Source organism: Triticum urartu, chromosome 7A, assembly GCF_056163025.1.
Source record: "Triticum urartu cultivar PI428250 chromosome 7A, HENAU_Tu73, whole genome shotgun sequence".
NCBI classification, from domain to species: Eukaryota; Viridiplantae; Streptophyta; class Magnoliopsida; order Poales; family Poaceae; genus Triticum; species Triticum urartu.
In genome coordinates, this window is record NC_141879.1 from 717,020,526 (window position 1) to 717,036,768 (window position 16,243).

Sequence of the window (16,243 nt, forward strand, 5' to 3'; positions counted from 1 at the left end):
GCTCATATTGGCTCCTACATATTCTACGAAGATCTTTATCGGTCAAACCACATAACAACATACGTTGTTCCCTTTGTCATAGGTATGTTACTTGCCCGAGATTCGAACGTCGGTATCTCAATACCAAGTTCAATCTCGTTACCGGCAAGTCTCTTTACTCGTTCCGTAATACATCATCCTGCAACTAACTCATTAGTTACAATGCTTGCAAGGCTTATAGTGATGTGCATTACCGAGTGGGCCCAGAGATACCTCTCCGACAATCGGAGTGACAAATCCTAATCTCGAAATACGCCAACCCAACAAGTACCTTCGGAGACACCTGTAGAGCACCTTTATAATCACCCAATTACGTTGTGACGTTTGGTAGCACACAAAGTGTTCCTCCGGTAAACGGGAGTTGCATAATCTCATAGTCATAGGAACATGTATAAGTCATGAAGAAAGCAATAGCAACATACTAAATGGTCAAGTGCTAAGCTAACGGAATGGGTCAAGTCAATCACATCATTCTCCTAAAGATGTGATCCCGTAAATCAAATGACTACTCGTGTCTATGGTTAGGAAACATAACCATCTTTAATTAACGAGCTAGTCAAGTAGAGGCATACTAGTGACACTCTGTTTGTCTATGTATTCACACATGTATTATGTTTCCAGTTAATACAATTCTAGCATGAATAATAAACATTTTTCATGAAATAAGGAAATAAATAATAACTTTATTATTGCCTCTAGGGCATAGTTCCTTCATTTCCATCACGATGTACTTTTGTACGATAGTTGCTAAGTCAGCGAACTTTGGTATGCGGTGGCGATTGATGGCGTTAAGGATACCTTCGTCCGTGCAGTTGTTGAAGAATGCTGCTATCGCGTCTTCGTCGCGGCAGTCTTTTACCTTGTCTTTGAGAAGGAGGAATCTGACCCAGAAGTGGTGGACCGTTTCCTGAGACTATTGTTTGGTGCTCCTGAGAGCGTCTATGTCCGGGTGGGTGGGTGGAATTGAATCCGAACCCTGACCCAATTTTGGATCCGGAGTTTGGAGATCTACCAGGCCTGACAGTTCAGGCTCCGGGATATCGACTGATTTTTTGGGCTCGTCATCCGACTCTATGTTCGGAGGAAGAGACATGCCTTCGTGCCGGAGAATATTCGGCTCTTCAAGATCGGAGATCCGAACATAGTTCGTCTTCAATATAGTGGAAGAGTTGCTACCCTCCTCGACTACCGCTATCTGATGGGTGATCCGTGGAGTTTTAATTTCTCTCTGGTCAGGTTTAAGCCCAACCCGATCATAGTCTGTAGCGACCCCCAAGGCGGCCATCTGAACCAGGAGTTCGTCCAACGACGATAACTCCATTGGATCCATGTAGGCGGAGTATTCGGGATCAACCCGGAGGCGATTTTCGATGACTTGAGAGGTCATCATCGGCTTAAGGGCCGAGTCGGCACTCATGACGAAGCCGTCGAGCCAGAGGGTCTGGCCTGGGGATAGGGATCCTACGGAGGTGATATTACCCTTGACAACAAGGCGAGCCATCAACCCTCTTGGCGACGGCACAGTGGAACTCTCAATGAAAGCACCAATGTCGGTGTCAAAACCGGCGGATCTCGGGTAGGGGGTCCTGAACTGTGCGTCTAGGATCGATGGTAACAGGAGACGGGGGACACGATGTTTACCCAGGTTTGAGCCCTCTCTATGGAGGTAATACCCTACTTCCTGCTTGATTGATCTTGATGAATATGAGTGTTACAAGATTTGATCTACCACGAGATCGTAATGGCTAGACCCTAGAAGTCTAGCCTATATGAATATGGTAATGAGTATATCCCTATCCAGACTATGCTCTCCGGTTTATATAGACACCGAAGAGATCTAGGGTTACATGGAGTCGGTTACATCAAAAGGAATCTACATAGTCGGTCGCCAAGCTTGCCTTCCACGCCAAGTAGAGTCCAATCTGGACACGGGTACAGTCTTCGGTCTTCATGTCTTCATAGCCCATCGGTCCGGCCCAGTAGATAACAGGTCAGACGCCCGAGGACCCCTTAGTCCAGGACTCCCTCAGTGGCGCAGGCTCCGGGCGGCGGTTGGCGCTGCGAGCCCCGATCCGATCTGGATCGGGGGAGCACTACTAGGAAAAGGCCTGTTAGTGGCGCACCTGTTTTGGCCTTAATGGCGCACTACAGGTGCGCCACTATCATCACGCCATTAGTAACTAATATTAATGGCGCACCACTGGTGCGCCATTAGTATTGCAGGTAACAGTGGCGCACCTTGTAGTGCGCCATTACTATTGCTACAGGTGAGCCACTGGTAACTTTTTTTTATTTTTTTTTGATTTTTTTTTCTGAAATTTGAAGGCGGGAAAATAGTAGTGGCGCACCGTCTAACCCCCACCGTGCGCCATTACTATTTTTGAATTTTGAATTTGGATCTGGATCGCGATTTTTTTGCCATTTTTTTTGCTCTTTTTTTTGCTCGTTTTTTTGTTGCACGATATTTTCCAAATTTTGTTCTCATTTTTTTGTACGTTCTTTTGCCGCGTTCTTTTGCCGGAGAGGAGTTCGCTGGAGAGGAGGGCCGAGGTCACCGGAGAGGAGGAGGAGGGTCACCAGAGAGGAGCTCGCCTACATCGCCGGAGAGGAGGAGGAGGTCGCCGGAGAGGAGTTCACCGGAGCACTGGAGAGGAGGAAGGAGAAACCGTGAGGGGAGGGGAGGAGAGAAGGGAGGAGGAGCTCACTGGAGAGGAGGGAGGAGGAGATCACCGAAGAGGAGGGAGGAGGAGATCACCGAAGAGGAGGGAGGAGGAGCTCACCGGAGAGGAGGGAGGAGAAACCGTGATGGGAGGGGAGGAGAGGAGGGAGGAGGAGGTCGCCGGAGAGGAGGAGGAGGAGGAGGAGGAGGTCGCCGGAGAGGAGGAGGAGGAGGTCACCGGAGAGGAGGAGGGGAGTATGGTGGAGGAGAGGAGGGGAGATGGAGTGGAGGAGAGGAGGAGGTGGAGTGGAGAGGTGGAGTGGAGGAGAACAATGAAGAGGTAAGGAGGAAAGGACCCCGCCCAGCCATATATACGGCATAGTAATGGCGCCCGTGGGCAGGTGCGCCATTACTAAATTTTTTGTTTTTTTGATTTATTTTGAATTTTGAAGGCGGGAAGATAGTAATAGCGCACCGTGGGCAGGTGCGCCATTACTAACTTTTATATATATTTTTTGATATAGTTTGAATTTTGAAGGCGGGAAGATGGTAATGGCGCACCATGGGCAGGTGCGCCATTACTGAGTTTGATTTTTATTTTTATTGTTTTGCCTCTCCAGATCTTAAAAGCCCCGTAACTTTTTTTCTATTAGGTTTTTGGGGATTCTGAAAATCTTGAACAAAGTTCCCCCCTGTTCAATTCGGATGTAACTTTTCGAGTAGATGACTTTTCATATAAAAAACTTTTTCATCGGAGTTCGTATGCAAAAGTTATGCCCATTTTACAAATTCTCAAGAGATTTTGCAAAAAAGTCGAAAATTCATGTTTGTAAATTTTGCTAACAACTAGACCACATATCACATGGAAATCTTATTTTCTTTTATTTTTTTGACATTTCTATCATTTTCTTTTTTTTTGAAACTGGAAAAGGCGGTCGGGGGTGCATTTGGTGAATTTTTTGTATGGCTCAGATAGTAATGACGCACCATGGACAGTGCGCCATTACTAGTTTGAACTAGTAATGGCGCACTGTACCCTGGTGCGCCATTACTAGTTTTGAAAAAAAAAGTAAAAAAAATTTGTTAGTAGTGGCGCACGGAGAGTGTGGTGCGCCATTACTAGTTAAAACTAGTAATGGCGCACTGTGCCCTGGTGCGCCACTAATAGTTTTGGAAAAATAAAAAAATAAAATTTGCTAGTAATGGCGCACCGTGTGTCTGGTGCGCCATTAGTAATGAGGACACTAATGGCGCACTTGTATCTGGTGCGCCACTGCTATATAGGAGCGGCACACCACATATATGGTGCACCATTAATGTCCATATCAGCTATAGCCCTTTTGCTAGTAGTGAAGGGGGAGGAGTGGGACGAGTGGGGGGAAGTGGGTGCATGGGGGTTAGGGTTTCGGGGGCGTGGGGGGTTAAGTGGAGTGGGGGGTCGGCCGGCTGGGCCTGTGTCCTGCAGGGCCGAAACCCGGGGGGGTTCTTTTCTATATTTTTTTCTTTTTTTTTTGTTCTTTTGTTTTCTGTTTTTTGTGTTTTCTTTTCTTTACTTATTTTCTTTTCTGTTTTAATTCATCTCAAAACAAAACTAGTTTTAAAATACAAGAACTGCATCTAAAAATCCTATTATAATTTAGGCTACTATCACCTTTAGTTTGATAGGCAAATAGGTTAGTCTGTATTTGTTTAATATTGTAAAATCATTTAAATATTTGTTTCAGCCACTGTTTTTTTACTAGAGTGCATTTAAACATTTTATTTAAATATGGGTTCTTCACCATAACTACCTACGCAACATTTGTCACAACCCGAACATTTTAGTTTTAACATTTGAAAACTTTTGTTGTTTGCCTTGATTTTGAATTTGAATCGGTTACTAATCAACGCGAGTTTAACAATAGTAACCGAGGTGATGTGGCATCATTACGAGGGGGGTTTTGTAGGTTAATTACCCGGGCGTCACAATTCCGCGTGTGCAAATCTGACTTGCACCCATTGTATTTGAACGTAGAGCTTATCACACCTGATCATCACGTGGTGTCTCAGCACGAAGAACTTTCGCAACGGTGCGTACTCAGGGAGAACACTTATACCTTGAAATTTAGTGAGGGATCATCTTATAATGCTACCGCCGTACTGAGCAAAATAAGATGCATAAAGATAAACATCACATGCAATCAAAATATGTGACATGATATGGCCATCATCATCTTGTGCTCACGATCTCCATCACCGAAGCAACATCATGATCTCCATCGTCACCGGCTTGACACCTTGATCTCCATAGTAGCGTCGTGGTGGTCGTCTCGCCAATCATTGCTTCTACGACTATCGCTACCGCTTAGTGATAAAGTAAAGCAATTACATAGCGTTTGTATTTCATACAGTAAAGCGACAACCATGAGTTGCCGATTACTTCTACAAAACATGATCATCTCATACAACAATATTTATATCACATCATGTCTTGACCATATCACATCACAACATGCCATGCAAAGACAAGTTAGACATCCTCTACTTTGCTTGTTGCAAGTTTTACGTGGCTGCTATGGGCTGCTAGCATGAACTGTACAAACCTATGGCACAAAAACCAGAACGATTTTTCGTCAAGTGTGTTGTTTTAACCTTCAACAAGGACCGGCTGTAGTCAAACTCGATTCAACTAAAGTTGGAGAAACACACACCCGCCAGCCACCTATGTGCAAAAGCACGTCGGTAGAACCGATCTCATGAACGTGGTCATGTAATGTTGGTCCGGGCAACTTCATCCAACAATACCGCCGAATCAAATTAAGACGTTGGTGGTAAGCAGTATGACTATTGTCGCCCACAACTCTTTGTGTTCTACTCGTGCATATCATCTACGCATAGACCTGGCTCGGATGCCACTATTGGAAAACGTAGCATGCAATTTCAAAAAAATTCCTACGATCACGCAAGATCTATCTAGGAGATGCATAGCAACGAGAGGGGGAGAGTGTGTCCACGTACCCTCGTAGACCGAAAGAGGAAGTGTTAACTTAACGCGGTTGATGTAGTCGAACATCTTCTCGAGTCAACCGATCAAGTACCGAACGTACGACACCTCCGAGTTCTGCACGCGTTCAGCTCGATGACGTCCCTCGATCTCTTGATCCAGCAGAGTGTCGATGGAGTCAATGAGTTCCGTCAGCACGACGGCATGATGACGGTGTTGGTGATGTGATCCGCGCAGGGCTTCGCCTAAGCACTACGATGATACTATCGGAGGAGTAAACGGTGGAGGGAGGCACCACACACGGCTAAGATAATGTTATTCCTTTGGGGTGCTCCCTGCCCCCGTATATAAAGGAGGGAGGAGGAGGCCGGCCACCAAGGGCGCGCGCCATGGGGAGGGAGTCCTACTAGGACTCCACTCCTAGTAGGATTCGCCCCCCCCCCCTTTCCTTTTTCCGGAGTAGAAAAGGGGGAAGGAAGAAGGAGTAGGAGAGGGAAAGGGGGGCGCCCCCACCCCTTGTCCAATTCGGATTGGCAAGGGGGGCGCCACCTCCTGTGGCCTTCCCTCTCTTCTCCACTAAGGCCCATGTGGCCCATTAGCTTTCCCAGGAGGGGTTCCGGTAACCTCCCGGTACTTCGAAAATCATCTGAAACTTCCCAAAACTATTTCGGTGTCCGAATGTAACCTTCCAATATATCAATATTTACCTCTCGACCATTTTGAGACTCCTCGTCATGTCCATGATCTCATCCGGAACTCCAAACAACCTTCGGTCATCAAAACACATAACTCATATAATACCAATCGTCATCGAACGTTAAGCGTGCGGACCCTACGGGTTCAAGAACTATGTAGACATGACCGAAACACCTCTCTGGTTAATAACCACTAGCGCATATGCTCATGCGTTGCAATGGGAGATATTTATTTCGACAAGCAACGGGAGAGAAATGATGTGTCCTCCAAAAATAGTCTCCGTAGCGGTGGCCGATAGAGCTAGGAGCTGCGATCTTCTCGTGGGTCATGTTTGGCCGATGAGATCTTGATAGTGGTGGGGTTGGTCGGCGTCTCCTATCACGGCGTAACCAAATGTATTACTAATTGCAGCGCATAAATCAAAGACTCGATGACATGCTGCTAGCTAGTTGAACAAACACGTTCTATTGACCAATGGCAAGCGCGGATATGTAAGAACATAATGCAGCATTAGATTTGAAACATATTTTAATTTTTTAAACCTATCATAAAAAATAAGAATGAATTTGCGTACATTCGTTGAAACATGAACATTTTTTGAAATTTCAAACAGTTCTTGAAAATTCTGAATATTCCCAAAAGACATGAGCAAAATTTTAAATTGGAATATATTTTCCTAAATTCACAAAAAAATCTGAAAACATGAACCTTTTATAATAAACTAAACATTTTTTGAATTAGTGAACAATTTTTTTAAATGGTAACATGTTTTGAACATTCAGAAAGTTTTTGAAAATGTTTTTTCAATTAAGAAAATTATTTTAATTTCGTAACCATTTCACACAAAAAAACATTTTCAAATTTGAAACATTTTTCTATATGCAAAAAGAAACATTGAAAATTTTGAATAATTGCATAAAATATAAACATTTTTTGAAAAATTGGGAACTTTCGTTTTATTTTGAACAAATTTCAGAACAAAAACAAAGTTCTGAAATTTTATAAAACAATTGTTTTTTTAGACATTCGAATATTTATCGATAACTTGAACCAAAAATTGAAATTCTGAGGTTTTTTGAAAATTTCGAATTTATTAGAAAATAAAAACTTTGAAGGGTAAAACGTAAAAATAATTATGAAAAGAAAAGGAGAAAGAAAGAGAAAAAAGACAGAATACAGGATAAAGCGAAAATTGGCCGGCCCAGTATTGGGCGACTTGTGCGGAACTTTGGGTATTTGACGCTCTGTGTGGTAAATAGGGTTCTGCCAGCTGTGTGCGTAGGAAAATAAGTGTCCTTGCTGCATTGGGCCTCAACGCCCGGCCCAGGTACGAAATCTGGACAACCCATTTTTCTTTTCTAGCACACGAAAGCAAAAAAAATTAGTACCACCTCGGATAAAAGAAAAATCTTTTCGTTGGTGAACGGATGAAAAAAGCGGAGAAGCATACCTTGCTTTATTAGTAGGTATAGAATAGCGAAACCTGGATGCTCATATTGGTTCCCACATATTTTACGAAGATCTTTATCGGTCGAACCGCAATGTCAATATAGTTACTCCCTTTGTCATCGGTATGTTACTTGCCCGAGATTCGATCATCGGTATCTCTATATCTAGTTCAATCTTGTTACCAGCAAGTCTCTTTACTCGTTCCATAGTGCATCATCACGTAACTAACTCATTAGTCACATTGCTTGCAAGGCTTTATATGATGTGCATTACCGAGAGGGCCCAGAGATACCACCTTCGGAGATACCTGTAGAGCATCTTTATAATTACTCAGTTACGTTGTGACGTTTGATAGCACACAAGGCATTCTTCCGGTGTCCGGGAGTTGCATAATCTCATAGTCGGAGGAATATATATTTGACACGAAGAAAGCAGTAGCAATAAAACTGAACGATCATTATGCTAAGCTAACGGATGGGTCTTATCCATCACATCATTCTACTAATGATGTGATCCTGTTATCAAATGACAACTTATGTCCATGGCTAGGAAATATAACCATCTTTTGATCAACGAGCTAGTCTAGTAGAGGCATACTAGGGACATGTTATTTTGTCTATGTATCCACACATGTATCAAGTTTTCGGTTAATACAATTCTAGCATGAATGATAAACATTTATCATGAATAAGGAAATATAAAATAACAACTTTATTATTGCCTCTAGGGCATATTTCCTTCACCCATATGATAAGATGCCGGAGACGGTGGAGGTGGATGATCAGGCGAAGGCGGCCGCCCGAATGATTAACTCAGTGACACAGTAAGCCCTCCACCTCTAATAGAAGGCAAAGGACACGGGTGGAAAAAAGAAGGGCAGTGGGCATGGCTGCAGATGGGGAGCAGGGGCGAGTGGGTTATAGGGGGGGCGGTCGGGGATGATCGTGCAAGCCGTCCGTTGACTTAGGATGTTGAGGCGCTTGAAGGGCGAGCTGGGGACGACGGAGACGAAGGAGGATGGCAAGGAGGAGTCGGCGGCAGGATGAGCGTGGAGGCTCGAATAGCCGGTCCAGCAAGGCAAAAAGTCCATTTTTGCATGGACTGTTGGACTAAGATACCTTTGTGATAGGACATATAAAACTATGAACATCGGCCTCTTTTGGTTGTGATCGGGTGTTATGTGAACGAAGCACTTTAACTTGCTATTACTATGCATTTGAAATGAAAATTGGCGCCGAAACTGGGTGGATGGTTAGGGGATGCAGTTGGATGGTCAGGTCCTGGTCCGAAATAGTCCGCGGATGTATACCTTGTCCGTTTGGGGGTCGGTGTTGGAGAAGCACTAATCGCAATTATTTGGGTGTGATACCAGTCCACGGACGGACACCGTGTTCTTTTGTAGGGTCAGCGTCCGAGATGCCCTAATTGCCATTATTTGGTGGTAAGCAGTATGACCAATACTTTGCGTGGGTACATACATGTGCCTGCCTAATGAAACCACTCTGTTAAATAATTCAGACAAATTGCTATGTTCTCATAATATTTCTGGTTTAACAAAGTTGGATGAAAGTAATGCATGAAAAACTGTTTGGGTAAACGCCTTTGCTTACTTGGTGACAAGCTGCGTCCCTTTTCCCCCTTGTGTGTTTAGCTGCGTATGTTTCTTTTTAGCGGTGCTGTGTGTTTAGCTGTGTATGTGAAGCGGCAAGTAGTTGCAGATAGCAGCAGTCTAAAGTGATGCAGTACTTGCCCGTGATAGCGTTGTTTCGTTGTGTTTAGCTGTGTATATAGCAGTCTAAAGCGGCAAGGAGCTAGCGGCTGTTTCGTTGCAAAGCTGGCTTTACTGCTGTGGTGATTGGAACACAATGTGTGTGCCACGACAGAAAACTACAAGGGCAATGCGTGTGCCACGACAGAGAACTTCAAGGGCAATGCATGTGCCACGGCAGAGAGGTGAATCATGGTCGATCGCGCGAAGCGTTTTTCATCTGAATGAGTTGGGAGCGATTGGTTTTTCCAGTGAGAAGTCAGTTGATAGGGAAGGTATTTTTTTCCAACTTAAAACACAAACACCCCACGCATGCACTGGCCGACTGCCAGGAACTCAGTAGACACTCTCTAAACTTGGTCGCTTGCATCCTCTTTCCGAGAGACGTGAACTTCTTCTTTCATGGCCGCATTCGGGCTGGCACATTTCCCTTTCTTGAACAGATTCTGAGAGACGTGAACTTCTTCTTTCATGGCCGCATTCGGGCTGGCACATCTCCCTTTCTTGAACAGACCCTAGAAACTGTTGAGTCCCTTGAAATATCTTGTGGGAGATTTGCCTCTGCGAGATCCCCTGCCGTCGACAGAAAAGCATCCTAAACTTTTCCTCTTTGCCAGCCCCAGCCCTTCCCCGTTGTTCTCGGTGTTGTTCTCGGTGTTGACGGCCATGCTGCCTTCAGCAGGTTCAACAGGTTGACCACGAACACCAGATGCTTGGTCACCGACATGGGCAGGAACTTCCAGTATGTCATCGCCTACATCGGCAGGAGCTTGCACTTGTGGAGCAGCCTGGTTCAAATTGAACTGGACCAATATCACTGACAGGTTGAGTTTTGATCCCTTGCTAAGGCATGAATCCAGAAGCTCTTCACAGATGGCTTTAAGGTCTTTTCCCTGCATTGATGACAAATCCCAAAGCAATTGAATTTTCTTCATCAAGTAAGTAGTTTATCTTAAACATAATATTACTGTTATTGACAAGCAGAATATTTTTTGAACAAACAAGACTCACGGATTGCAAGCCTTCGCGTACTTTTTCAACCACCATCTTACTGGTCATGACAGACCTGGAGAAGAAGAAAAAAACAATAGATGTAATCTTGTTACGACAATGTATAAAGGATTTTTTTTTCTGGGATAATATATAGAGGAAATTATAACTATGAAACATGACACCAAATTGTGTCCCTATGTGTATGGCTGGATCTATCGACTGGTGACCAGTAACGCCATCTCTTATTAGTTTTAGCATTCTTGCAGTGAACAGAAAACTTTTGACACAATTCCTATTATTGTTATTACGGAAAACAAACAAACATACTGAACTGCCATTTCCATATAGCAAATCAACATGATATGGAACCATCAAATTTGATTATTTATCAACACAATACAAGGCACTAGCTAACCTAAATACTGACACATACTGCTCTTTTCAGTAACTTGAACTCAGAAAATAGTTTACTGTCCTCCGGTTTGAGAAAACAGAAACTGAATTGCACATGTGGATGAAGTAGCTCAAACTCAGACCCTTGTAGTGCATGCTGGGTCAAATTTAACTTGAACCAAAATGTGCAAACTTCAGGTTCCAAATATTACTGTCCTAGGATGGAACAAGCATGAAAGATAAATAATAATTTAGAGTAACTTTACTGGCTTGGATCAACAGTTATTTTTCCTTCATACTTACCAGATGCCAGAACTTGCTACCACAATAAATTCCATGGTATCAGAAATCACCTCCTAGAAAAATAAACAGTCATTTCCATCAGACCGCACGCATCAAGAAACTTACACATAGCTCATGCAACATAGTGACAAACTTACTTCGAATATGGCTGGAACACATATCACCATTTGTTCTTCACGAGGCAAATGTTTATTCTGCTTGAATTGGTAATCACCTGAGATGTAAATAGTCAAAATGCCCATCAACAATGAATAGATTGTACCCAAGAAACATAAAGGAAATAAGATAAGGACTAACCAAAAGATCTGGAAGTGGGTAACGTTCCCTCGACGCATTGAATGCCCAACTTTGACCCACCAGCTTCAGCCCATACTTGTCCTCCTGCCTTTAAGATTCTCTGCTTTTCATGTTTGGCAGCTGGTTCGTGGAGGGTGGATAGAACAAGAGCCTTACCATAAAAATGGATAAAAAAAATCTTATGCACATTTCAACGCATACATTATCACAAAATTGGATGCATCAAACAGATATTTAATTTAATTTTCACTCTACCTGAACTTTTGGGAGTTCAACGTTCCTTGAGAGTACACAGCGGGAATCACCGACATTTCCAACAGTGATGCGGTTGCCTCTGATGACAACCGTGCATGCAGTGCATCCTTCCTGTAGGGGCCCATGGTAAGGTGCCTGCAAAACAAATTCCAAACTCAGGTATAATAAAGAAAAGATAAAAATCATATGGAAAAATAGACTATTAAAGAAGAAATTCGCTGATGTGCCCTTCAATAAAAGAAGCAAACTATGAAGAATAAAGTAATCAACTCAACCTCAATTTTGGTAGTACAATTTTATGATGACATAAGGAGCATTTAGCTTCCAATTCAGTAAACCAAGCACTCAATGGAACACAAATTGGGATTATGAGTTAAATATATCAGTGGCAACTCCAAAGCACATCTCAGAAAAGTGCAATTCCTTTCACATAATAATATGTAGCATACAATGAGATAAAATTTTGATTGATTCTTCAACAATTAAATGCTTAAATAACATTCTATATCACCTTCCATAACCATCGCTTAACAGCACAGCCAGCAATCCCGAGGCTCCTTCTTAAATTTCTAATACCAGGAGGATTAGCTATCGTCCTCCAGTCATCTGACTGTTTCAACTTTGTGTCAATACTGCAACATTAAGAATAAAACAATTAGATATGCCATATTTACGTGCTGGCCTTTTCACCTTTCAATATTGAAATGGAAATGCATACATAGTGCAGATTATGTGAACTTGCATAATGGAACTTAAAGCTTGTCTTTTGTGTGGGCCACAGTTAGCCGTATTGTTTAACGAAATTTGACGGAATTGCGTGTCATAGCTAAGAATTCACAATTTTTGAAAACTATTCTGAGGCAGGCAGTGGTGATGTTCATCTCTTTTTGATGGATATCAATCCCAGGGTGTTATGCTGGAACATTTGTGGTCTGAATAGCCCACAAAGAGGAAAGCAGTGAGGGAGTTTATTGACTTGGTGCATGTTAATTTGGTGTGTTTGCAAGAAACTAAAGTTGCTGTAATCGATCAATACATTGTAATGCACCACTTGACGGCTTTGCTTGCCTGTTGTGGAGACGTGAGGAGCATACTGTTGGCTTGGGATTCGGCCTTGTTACAGGTGGACCAGATCACTCTTGACACTAATTTTGTCATGGGCCTGGTGCGTCTAAAAGACGCCAATTCTTCGTGGATGACTATTGTGTATGGGCCTCAGGGAGATAAACTCAAAACACAATTTCTACCTGATCGGATGGCTCAGCGTTACTTTGTCCTAGGCCTAGAGCATCAGAGAAGAGCAACTAGATCTGAATTGCAATATAATGTCTAGGTTCAGGTGCTATGCGGAGGACCATGAACTGAGATAAGTATATATGCACGGACGTTGTTTTACATGGAGTAACGAGAGAGAAGTCCCCACATTTACCAAAATTGATAGAGCTCTGGTTTCTGTGGATTGGGAGCTTAACAACCCAAACAGTCTGCTGCAGCCTGCAGGCCCTTTCTCTTATTCTTTTTTGACAAAAGGGAGTTTCCTCTCCGATTCCCATCTACTAGGAGCGAAGGTAAAGCAACAAACGATGCATGGTCTAAGGAAGCAGACTAGGAGCACTACCTATTCGCAACACAAAGAGAACATGGGGGGAGTGTGCACCAGCAAGCACATCCCCCATCTAGCCAAAAGGCAGACTCCGGACACCCTCCCCTGGGAATTCTACAAGCCAGACCTCCAGGGTAGGCAATGAATAACGCTAATAGACTAGTGAATAGTTATCCACATAACTAGACATAAAGAAAGTCTGCACTGGGGGAGAATAGAACCCAAAAGTGAACAACAGCAAGAGGGTCTTCAAGCAGCAACCAGGTAATGTAGGAATGGAGATCTTCAAAAGACTATCAACGCTGCATTCAATCAGAAGAAACGACTCAGATTTGATCTGTTTTGGACTAAACTGGAGGGCTTTGAATATGCAATCAAGGAGGCATGGGTTTCTGATGAACACAGTGTCTTATCTTCAGACTTGAGGGCAGAGAATAGTGGGCAATGTCAAGCTCAATATTACAATTGCTAGCTTGGTGTTTTTCAGATTGAAGGTGGCTCAGGAGTCCCGATTGGTATCTCACGATGCGCTTTAGCTTTCCTACATATTGAAATTGGCTGTTCTCAGGCTGTCCTCTCTCAAACGAATAATTTCAAGGCAACATTTCAAGAATTAGATGGTTCCGGAGGGGGGTGCCAACCCAAGCTGTTGCAAATGCCCATAGAGCAAAAGAAAATCATCCCTTTGATCAAAGTCCAGGGGAAGCTCCTCACTGACGAGGAGGCTAAAGAGGAGGCTTTCTCGGTGCATTTGAAAGCTTGCTGGGATACCATGGCTGCTCTCCTGAAATTATTAGTCGTTGATGGTCGCGGATTTGCGTTACTTAACAAGGCTCTTGTCTGCCTAATTCCCAAAAAAACTGACACAGAGGACACTACTCACTATTGCCCCATCAGCTTAGTGCATAGTTTTCAGAAAAAAATTGCGAAAATGTAGAGTACATGATTGAGTCATATGGAAAATACCCGGAGAACACATTAGTCATTGCCTTCTGCAGATTGCTCTCATAGTCGTCATCCTTAGCCAGCTTGTCATGAAATTTACTCGAACAATACCTTGCAACGTCTGCTCCTGAAAAGGCAAAGACATAACACTTCATGACCATCTTATATAACAGAAAACAAAGGCTGAAAAAATCATACGCCTGTACAAAGTTCATATATTAAAACAGAGTGCAGAAACCTCCATGGCCATCATAAACAGCAAAGAATGATGCTTGAGATTCATCCAGATCTAGGATAGCGGTGTGCTGCAAATATTAAAGCATACATGGGTCAAATTCATCATTTCATCAAAACGCATACCATCTCACTATTTGCACAAGTACTGAATATAACTCACGAAGTCTTCCATGACATCACAGTTTCCTTGCATGGAGGACGCAGCATATTTGATTATACCGATTTCTCCCTGGGTAGAACACTTTTCTGTTCTTGACTTGTCCATGCCCGGTAACTTTGCTGAAAGGTTCATGTAACAAAAATAGCACAGAAATCTTTATCAGTGAAAACTTGCAACTTGTAAAGTAAATATACTAACACTAGATTGCATAACAAAATGTAGAGCTTTTTCAGTTGCAAGGTTGTAAACTCATGCTTGCAAACTGCGTTACTAATGTACAGTAACGCAACGCAGTTTTGAACCGAATATCTTCCAACTGAATAAAACCAAATTAAGACTTTACTGTGACAGTAGAACGAAAACAAACGAATTGACAAAGAAGAACTCATAGATCTCGACGTTGCTGTGCACAGTGGCAACAAGGCAGTACAGAAGAAAGATTTCTGTGGAACTTTGGCTGCGCGTAATACTGCTGACACTGAATCACCACTGTGACCAAAATAAAGTAATGGAACCCTCTTATATCTAGATGCCAAGAATCAAGAGTATATGCAAAATAGGGAGACGAAAAGGGATGGCGACAAGGACCATCGGAATCAAGAACAAATGGTGCGAATCCGATCCACACGCTGCGAAGGGGGGGAAAGCCAAGAAAAAAGGATCGAGAGGTGAACAGAAATCACCACGGGGTGTCGGTGTTGTTCAGCCTCCTCGTCCACCTTAAGAAGTTCAGATTAGCCAACTTGAAAAATCTGAAGCAAACAGGATCCAAGCAAATCTACAGAAAAAAAAAAGACTCAGCATTTGCAGCCCCTGCTCCTGCTGTAGCACATCCCTCTAAAAGAAAGCGATGAGGCCGAGCCCAGAATCGGCACCCCCACATGATGCGGCATAGCAAGAACAGCGGCGGCGGCGGCGGCGACGACCAACGAGGAGAAAAGGTTCTTACCCTAGGGTTTTGGGCTTCTCTGCCTGCTCTCTGGTTAGGTGCGCGGGGACGGCGCGGAGAGGGGAAATGGTAATGCGGGATTCAAGCGTGGGCGGAGCAGAGGAGATGAATGCTCGCTCGCTCGGTCTCCTCGCCTTCTCCCCTGCGTCAAAAGGGGTCAGCTCGCAGCAGAGATACAGGCGCGGCAAACAAAAGAGATTCCCTTCCTTTTCTTCGCGGGCCCGCCGCCCCCGCACCGTTGGATCGCTACAAGGCCGAGCAGGTCGCCTGCGCCGCCGTTTCCGCCAACGCGGTACTCGGCACCGACCGGGGCGACGTGCACGGTTCATTTCATCGGCACAGACACGTCTTGCTTCTTCTTCTTTTTCTTTTTTTTTTGATTGACAATATCACACGTCTTACTTGTTGTCTACAGTGCGGGCAAATAGCCATTGGCTCAAAAAGAGTAACTAAGATGGTGTGCTACAAATGAAATCAAATCTTTATTTTTTTTAGGATGGCCACTAGCTTTATT

General features: G+C 43.6%; 1 protein-coding gene across 1 annotated transcript; it reads right to left on the reverse strand.

Moving 5' to 3' along the window:
• Window positions 1-10,109: 10,109 nt before the first annotated feature.
• Window positions 10,110-15,927, reverse strand: LOC125522528 (putative protein phosphatase 2C 21). Its single transcript, XM_087534057.1, has 11 exons — window positions 15,730-15,927; window positions 14,781-14,899; window positions 14,622-14,688; window positions 14,405-14,510; window positions 12,347-12,467; window positions 11,836-11,970; window positions 11,581-11,731; window positions 11,421-11,497; window positions 11,284-11,336; window positions 10,606-10,660; window positions 10,110-10,487 (listed from the first exon to the last, which is right to left on the reverse strand). The coding sequence occupies exons 2-11, from the start codon at window positions 14,883-14,885 to the stop codon at window positions 10,110-10,112; spliced, it is 1,248 nt and encodes a 415-aa protein (XP_087390183.1). The 5' UTR covers window positions 14,886-14,899; window positions 15,730-15,927.
• Window positions 15,928-16,243: the final 316 nt, after the last annotated feature.

Coding starts and splice junctions, on each gene's coding strand:
- LOC125522528 (XM_087534057.1), bottom strand. CDS start 14,885: ATGGACAAGTCAAGAACAGAAAAGTGTTCTACCCAGGGAGAAATCGGT. Junction 14,689..14,780: donor GTGATGTCATGGAAGACTTC/GTGAGTTATATT, acceptor TAATATTTGCAG/CACACCGCTATCCTAGATCT. Junction 10,661..11,283: donor GTAGCAAGTTCTGGCATCTG/GTAAGTATGAAG, acceptor CTTCTTCTCCAG/GTCTGTCATGACCAGTAAGA.